The sequence below is a fragment of the Lithobates pipiens genome, unplaced genomic scaffold (genome assembly GCF_037356315.1).
Source record: "Lithobates pipiens isolate NorthernLeopardFrog02 unplaced genomic scaffold, aLitPip1_a1.2 Scaffold_19, whole genome shotgun sequence".
Classification (NCBI taxonomy): Eukaryota; Metazoa; Chordata; class Amphibia; order Anura; family Ranidae; genus Lithobates; species Lithobates pipiens.
The window spans coordinates 17,898,335-17,906,460 of NW_027507764.1; the positions used below are offsets into that span (position 1 = coordinate 17,898,335).

At 43.3% G+C, this 8,126-nt stretch overlaps 1 protein-coding gene across 1 annotated transcript; it reads left to right on the forward strand.

The window, feature by feature from the left end:
• Positions 1–235: 235 nt before the first annotated feature.
• On the forward strand, positions 236–7,601 carry LOC143997927 (pentraxin fusion protein-like). The gene is made up of 3 exons (XM_077493747.1): positions 236–309; positions 1,535–1,808; positions 7,072–7,601. Exons 1-3 carry the CDS (start codon positions 237–239, stop codon positions 7,238–7,240), a joined length of 516 nt encoding a protein of 171 aa, XP_077349873.1. The 5' UTR covers position 236; the 3' UTR covers positions 7,241–7,601.
• The last annotated feature ends 525 nt before the right edge of the window (positions 7,602–8,126 follow it).

Here is an 8,126-nt window from a genome sequence, read left to right on the forward strand (position 1 = left end):
CGTTTTTGATTGTAACATGACAAAACGTGGAAAATGTCAAGGGGTGTGAATACTTTTTCATGGCACTATATATGAAATTACAGATCTGATCGAAAGAGAATTTATTTTAATACTAAGAAAAGGTATTTCGAAGTACCAGAGAAAGAAGAGATGATACTGAGGAAGAGATGCAGAATCACCTTCTCGTGTAACATACTATAGTAACAGACTCTTTGTGTCTTGGTTTCTCCTCCAGAATGAAGACTTTGGTGGCTTTGCTTTTCCTGGGGTCGTTGGGTCTGGCTTGGTGCTGCAGCCGTCCACCTGGAGGTAAGAAAAATATAAAGGTAAAAAAGTACATAAAAATGACTTTGGTGCACTAGATGAGGAGGAGGGTCTGAATACACTCTTATGGCAGCAGGTAGGTCATCAAAAGAACTCCTTGAGGTATTTTAAAGAGGAAAAGGAGAAAAAAAGGAGCAAAAATGCAGCAGGAAAAGCAGCATAGAAGCAGCAAAAAAGGTTGGGACTTTATATGAAGCTCATGGTAACAAAATGAATAGAACGGTGGATAGTAAAATATTTAATGATACATAGATACATGTTTACAGACACTAAAATCTCATATACATAGAAATGCACATTTCCATGGAGCCAATTTCTAAAACGGTAATATCTGGTAGTAACATATTTATAAGCATTAATCATGTATCCATGATCAAAAAAAATCACAAGATATCTCATTGCCCTTAGCACCATATGATGCAAGTGTATGCATGACCAGCAATCAGTTTCCGCTGCCTGTGTGTGAAGTAGCGGCACGTTTAGGTGCAATTCTGTGTGGGAACATGCTCGTAAGGTTGGCCCCAAGGACCCTGCAAGGGAACGGAGCCAACCTAAAAGTGATAGCAACTGGCAACACTTACAGGATGAAATTGCGAGGAGTAGCATTGTAAGGTCTCCAGTGTGCTGACAACGTCAGTTTTGAGGGGCAGAATGTGGCCCGGCTGATCCATATCCAAGTGGGGAGAATTCCAGGAAGGATGGCATGTTCCTGCACTTCCCCTACCTGTCTGGAACCTCTCCCTGATGTGAATCACTGTCCCTGACAGATGGGTGACCTGTCCCTACTCTAATCACAACATGAAATGCGCACCAAACCCGGGTGCCAGGGTCTTGATTAGACTCTTCCTGGCCCAAGATGTCCACCAATGCTATATGGGATGCCAGCATGCAATCAGATGCCACCTCTCTGTGACTAAGGAGACCATAGGGGTCTCAAGTACCTACAGAAAAAGGTGGAAAAACCGACAATATAAAAATTAATTTGCATGATCCATATTTTTTATTTGGTTAAAATAAGTTTCCCCCTAAATTTACCCGGAAGCTGATTTTGAACTCTCCAGCTATAGTAAATCTATCCCACTGTCTCAGTCAAATTATTGACACCATTGCAGTCTACAGTTCTTTTTTTTGTGAAGGCCCCTTTAGAAGAATGGAAATACTTTGTACACGATGTATAATTACTGAGTGTGTTTTGTTTTTCTTTCTTCAGCCACAAATATCGCCAGAAGCGGGGAAGCCTCGGAGAGTTCACTTTATGATGTTGGTCTAGCTTACAATGCCATTGATGGTGTGACAGATACCAACTGGTATAATGGCTCCTGTACCCACACAAATAAGGACCCATCACCCTGGTGGAAGGTAGACCTGAACCAGAAATACAAAGTGAATGTCGTTGTAGTCACTGGACGAACAGACGGCCCAATGCACCGGATGATGGGCGCTGAGGTCCGAATTGGAAATTCTCCAGACAATAACAACCCGGTGTGAGTACCACGGGGACAGGACACTGTACGGATACCTGTGTCAATAGGCTTTGGGCTTGTGTCGATGGCATCAGTTTGAGAGGCTTCAGAGATCATTCAGAATTCATTGACAGGTGACCTTTTTCTGGCCTGCATTGAACTCAAGAGAGTTTTGCCTTCTCATATACTTGTATTATAATAAAAAACACATCTGATGCAAATAAAAGCCCAATGACAAAGGTCCTATGCAGCACCCTGAACCCAAAATTAGAGACATTACTGCATGACTGAATTTGACCTATGAATATATTTAAAGAGAAAGTAAACATTCTAAGCCCTTGTACACACGGTCGGTGATTCCGACAACCAAATCCGATGGATTCCGTCCGTTGGATTTTGTCCGACGGATCTTGTCCGAAACTGTTGCACACACACGGTCGGACGAAGTTGTCGAAAATTCCAATCGTTCAGAACGTGATGACGTTATTTCGTTACGACGGGACTACGTTCAGGCTAGTAGCCAATAGCTTTGGTGTAGGAATTTGATCTGAGCATGCGTGGCACTTTGTCCGATCGAAATTCTCTACACATGATCTGAGTATGTCCAATCAGACCGGTTTGTCAGAAAATATTTCCAGCAAGTTGGAAAATTTGGTCCGATGGATATTCCGACGGAAACAGTCCAATGGAGACCACACACAGTCGGATTATCCGACAAAACTGTCCGATAGGACACATTCCGACGGATTCTCCGTCCGTGTATACAAGGGCTTAGAAAAGGGTTGGCCTCACAGGGGTTTCCACCATCATATTAAACACAAATAAAATGTATATCAAGCCTCCTGGCTTCCCATTACAGAACTACTTCTCAGGCCTCAAGCATAGGTTTTAAGTCTGGTCCCTCACATCACCTTTTAGCACCACTGTGCTTATGTGCAGCCCTGCACCTCTCGGCTCTTTCTCTTGCAGCTCCCTGCTTCTCTATCCAACTCCCTTGATGCTGGACAGGGACCATTTTGTCTCCCGGGTGGAACCCTAAATCAATGTCAGGCCCAGACACAGTCTGCTGGCCTTCATTAATACCTCAACCCAGGGTTAGAGGCTTTTTCCTTTCCTCAGCTCTTTGAAGTCTCTGAACTCCAGAACCCAATCTAATGCCCCGTACACACAATCGGACTTTCCGATGGAAAATGTGCGATCGGAGCTTGTAGTCGGAAATTCCGGCCGCGTGTAGGCTCCATCGGACAGTTTCCATTGAAATTTCCAACACACAAAATTCGAGAGCTGGATCTAAAATTTTCTGACAACAAAATCCGTTTGCGTAAATTCCGATCGTGTGTAGACAATTCCGTCACACAAAGTGCCACGCATGCTCGGAATCAAGCAGAAGAGCAGCACTGGCCATTGAACTTAATTTTTCTCGGCTCTCCGTACGTGTTGTACGTCACCGCGTTCTTGACGTTTGGAATTTCCGACCGACTCTGTGTGAGCGTGTGTTTGCAAGACAAGTTTGAGCCAACATCCGTCGGAAAAAATCCAATGGAATTTGTTGTCGGAATGTGCGATCGTGTGTACGTGGCATAAGAGTTATAAAAACCGAAGAAGACTGGAAAGACAATTTTCTCTGCTCAGAACAGATGTTCTGGAGCCCCCACAATTTGCATCAAAGAGAACCCTGTGTGCCATTTACTTCTAAGCCCTTGTACACACGGTCGGAGAATCCGTCGGAATGTGTCCTATCGGACCGTGTTGTCGGATAATCCGACTGTGTGTGTTAAGCATCGGACTGTTTCCGTCGGAATATCCATCGGACCAAATTTTCCAACGTGTTGGAAATATTTTCCGACAAACTGGTCTGATAGGACATACTCCGATCATGTGTAGAGAATTCCGATCGGACAAAGTGCCACACATGCTCAGATCAAATTCCTACATTAAAGCTATTGGCTACTAGCCTGAACGTAGTCCCATCGTAACAAAATTACGTCATCACGTTCTGAAAGATTGGATTTTTCGACAACTTTGTCTGACCGTGTGTATGCAACAGTTTCGGATACAATCGGACGGACAAAATCCGACGGACAAAATCCGACGGATTTGGTTGGCAGAATGTCCGACCGTGTGTACGGGGGCTTACACTGTGGTAGGGCCTAGCACTATATATACACTCACCAGCCACTTTATTAGGTACACCATGCTAGTACCGGGTTGGACCCCCTTTTTCCTTCAGAACTGCCTTAATTCTTGTTGGCATAGATTCAGGATTGAGATGTGGTGACTGTGGAGGCAATTGGAGTACAGTGACCTCATTGTCCGGTGGTGAGATGATTGGAGCTTTGTGACATGGTGCATTATCCTGCTGGAAGGAGCCATCAGAAGATGGGGACACTGTAGTCATAAAGGGAAGGACATGGTCAGCAACAATACTCAGGTAGGCCTTGGCATTTAAACAATGCTCAATCGGTACTAAGGGGCCCAAAGTGTGCCAAGAAAATATCCCCCAAACCATTACACCACCACCACCAGCCTGAACTGGTGATACAAGGCAGGATGGATCCATGTGCCAAATTCTGACCCCACCACCTGAATGTGGCAGCTGAAAACCAGACCAGGCAACATTTTCCAATCTTCTATTGTCCAAGTTTGATGATCCTGTGTGAATTGTAGCCTCAGTTTCCTGTTCTTAGCTGTAGACCATCTGCTTCAAGGTTTGATGTTTTGAGATGGTATTCTGTTGACCTTGGTTGTAACAAGTGGTTATTTGAGTTACTGTTTCCTTTCAATCATCTAGAACCAGTCTGCCCATTCTCCTCGGACATAAACAAGGCATTTTCCTCCACACAAATGCCGCTCACTGGATATTTTCTCTTTTTCGTACCATTCTCTGTAAACCCGAGAGATGGTTGAGCGTGATAATCCCAGTAGATCAGCAGTTTTTAAAATACTCAGACCAGCACGCCTGGCACCAACAACTCAAAGTCACTTAAACCCCCTTTCCTTGCCATTCTGATGCTCAGTTTGCTGCCGTGTGATTGGCTGATTAGCAATTTGTGTTACCAAGCAATTGAACAGGTGTACCTAATAAAGTGGGCGGTGAGTGTATATCCTAGAAACAAATAAAGAGATTCCCTCCCAAAATAAATCTCCAAGCCGCAACAGTGATGTTGAATGATGACATTCGCTGTGCACATAGAATAGGTATTTGAAAATTCTGGTCTCCAACCAGAAATATCAAGAAAGAATGCGAGCAGGGGGACTGTTAAAACATTAGAACATTAAATCAGCACATTAAACACATCAGCGCATTAAACATATGAACACATTGAGAAAAGAAATTGTGTAAAAAGATTTTGTCTCAATTTATTTGAATATAAAAACAATTCACAATACAACAAATCAATAGCTCATGGGGAAGGTGAGGTATTTCGACTAGTTTCGCTTCTCAGCTTCTTCAGGAAATATATACATCTAAGGATATATACATAAACCACAATTAAATCAATAAAAACTGTATGAAGTGACCTTCAGTAACAACAACAAAAATTGGAGAAGACATGTTTACAATACATATCAACATTTTCAGAATCTTACCCAAACGTCTTAGCCCCAGGATAGCTCAAACAAACCGGGGGGAGCCTCCCCCCTGATGACTGTGAGGGGAATTACCCCCGACACAAGCCAATATCTATATAGGAACATTGATATTAAACTTACTGATTTAGGCATTATAACCCCAAAGCCTTTCACAGGTGGTGACCCAATGTGAGATCCATGTGTATTGCCACAAATATTTATAATTTTTTTAACAAATAATAAAAAACACAGAGGTGATCAAATACCACTAAAAGAAAGCTCTATTTGTGGGAAAAACATGATAAAAATGTAATTTGGGTACAGTGTTGTATGACCGTGCAATTGTCATTTAAAGAGTGACAGCACTCAAAGCTGAAAATGTGTCTGGGCAGGAGGGGGGTTTAGGTGCCCCGTAAGCAAGTGGTTAGCCACTTCCCGTCTGGCGCATGTGATGTACGTCAGCAGAATGGCATGGACAGGCAAATGGGCATACCTGTGCGTCCCTTTAAATTTGCAGCTGTGCCATCGCGTGCGCACTGCCGGTGGCACACGCGCGAGCCGGCTGTAACCTCCGTGAGTCGGATCGCGGGTCCCGCAGACATGATCGCCTGCGGGGATACCCGCAATCGTCTCACAGGGAGGAAGAACGGGGAGATGCTAATGTAAACAATCATCTCCCCATTCTGCCTAGCGACAGTGTCACTGTGTCAGAAACCATGAATCAGACCGAGAGAGAAGTACAATTAAATCACACTTGTTTATTAAATAGAAATAATAAGGTAAATAGAGTAAGCATAGTCAAAGCATAGCCAGAGTCCAGTAACCGGATCGAGTAGTCAGCCAGGCCAGAGTTCAATAACCAGATCGGGTAGTCAGCCAGGCCAGAGTCAGAGATCCAAGCGAAGGAACAGCAAGCAGGATAAGGAGCCAGAAAGGATGTCAGCAAGCCCGTCTTTAACCAGGTACGCAGGAGATGGTTTCTTGTGATGTGACCAAGGCGAAGGCAGAGGGGAAGGGAGCTGGACAGCTTTAAGTAGGCAGGTCAGACGAGCATCATCAGGAACAGCTAACTGTGGAGAGAGTTGAGAGCTGGCAATTATCCGACAGCTGAGCGGCCAGCCCAGAGAAGGAAAGGCTAAGCCAGCCCTGACACACTGATCATAGCTCCCTGTTATCGGAGCAGAGATCAGTGTCGTGTCACACATAGCCACACACCCCCCACAGTTAGAAACACGCCCCAGAACACACTTAACCCCTACACTGCCACCTAGTGGTTAACCCCTTCACTGCCAGTGATTTTTTTTCCCAAAAATATGTAGAAGAATACATATCGGTCTAAACTGAGGGAAAACATATTATTATTATAGCAAAATGTAAAAAATAATTCGTTTTATTCAAAATTCTCGCTCTTTTTTTGTTTATAGCGCAAAAAAATAAAAAATGCAGAGGTGATCAAATACCACCAAAATAAAGCTCTATTTGTGGGAAAAAAAGGACGTCAATTTTGTTTGGGAGCCACGTCGTATGAATGAGCAATTGTCAGTTAAAATGACTAAGCGCCGAATCACAAAAAGTGCTCTGGTCTTTGGCCAGCAACATGGTCCGGGGCTTAAGTGGTTAATGAACACTTTGGGCACCTTTAGTAAACCTCCTACAATTAAACAAGTGTATTTTCTGTATCATTCTGTTGATCCTTGTTTGTTCTCCACAGGTGTGGTACGGTCACCCAAGTTTCTGATCCTACCACAATTTTCTGCTGTAATGGAATGGAGGGTCAATACGTCAGTGTGGTGATCCCGGGGCGCAGTGAATACCTGACCCTGTGCGAGGTGGAGGTCTACGGTGACCTCGTAGTTGAGGAGAAGCGTGTCTGCTGGTAAAATTCAGAGGACCACGACAAAAGAAATCCTAAAGTTCATCATCAAATTTCACATCCATCATGATGATATGTCTGTTCTCCTATCTAGCTAGAGGAGGACATCCAATTATGTGAATCTTGGATAAAGTTTGCGTGATTCTTCGGAATTTCGTTTTCGTCTGAAAACTTAATTTATTTAGTTACTCCCGAAATTCGTTTTTATTTATTTCATTTTTCGTTCAAAAATTGCATTCGTCTGAAAATCCACATGAATCACGGTCGAATCTGTCTTTGAAGGCTTATGGTGTCTGTCGAATGTATAAAGAAGATTCGACGGAGCTAGTATATAGCATACTTTAGAACCCTATTAAAGTCTATGGGACTCCAACGTTCAAAATCTAAAGTGCTCATTTTAAAGGCTAATTTGCAAGTTACTGTCCTAAAAAGTGTTTGGGGACCCGGGTCCTGCCCCAGGGGACATGGATCAATGCAAAAAAAAGTTTTAAAAACGGCCGTTTTTTCGGGAGCAGTGATTTTAATAATGATTAAAGTGAAACAATAAAAGTGTAATATTCCTTTAAATTTCGTAGGGGGGGGGGTTGTCTATAGTATGCCTGTGAAGGGGCGCATGTTTCCCGTGCTTAGAATTGTCCCTGCACAAAGTGTCATTTATGCAGGAAAAAAAGTCCTTTAAAATCACTCGCAGCTATAATGAATTGTCGGCTCCCGTAATACAGAGAACACTCATTGAAAGTCATTGATAAAAAAATAAATAAATAAATAAAAAAAAAAGCGTGGGGGTCCCCCAAATTCAATTACCAGGCCCTTCAGGTCTGGTATGGATATTAAGGGGAACCCTGCCTCAAATTTAAGAAAAAATTTGACGTGGGGTTCCCCCTAAATATCCA

Bases quoted from the DNA above. Each gene is read 5' to 3' on its own strand.
- LOC143997927 (XM_077493747.1), top strand. From the start codon at position 237: ATGAAGACTTTGGTGGCTTTGCTTTTCCTGGGGTCGTTGGGTCTGGCT. The intron at 310-1,534 runs GTAAGAAAAATA...TTCTTTCTTCAG, and splicing joins CTGCAGCCGTCCACCTGGAG to CCACAAATATCGCCAGAAGC. The intron at 1,809-7,071 runs GTGAGTACCACG...TGTTCTCCACAG, and splicing joins CCAGACAATAACAACCCGGT to GTGTGGTACGGTCACCCAAG.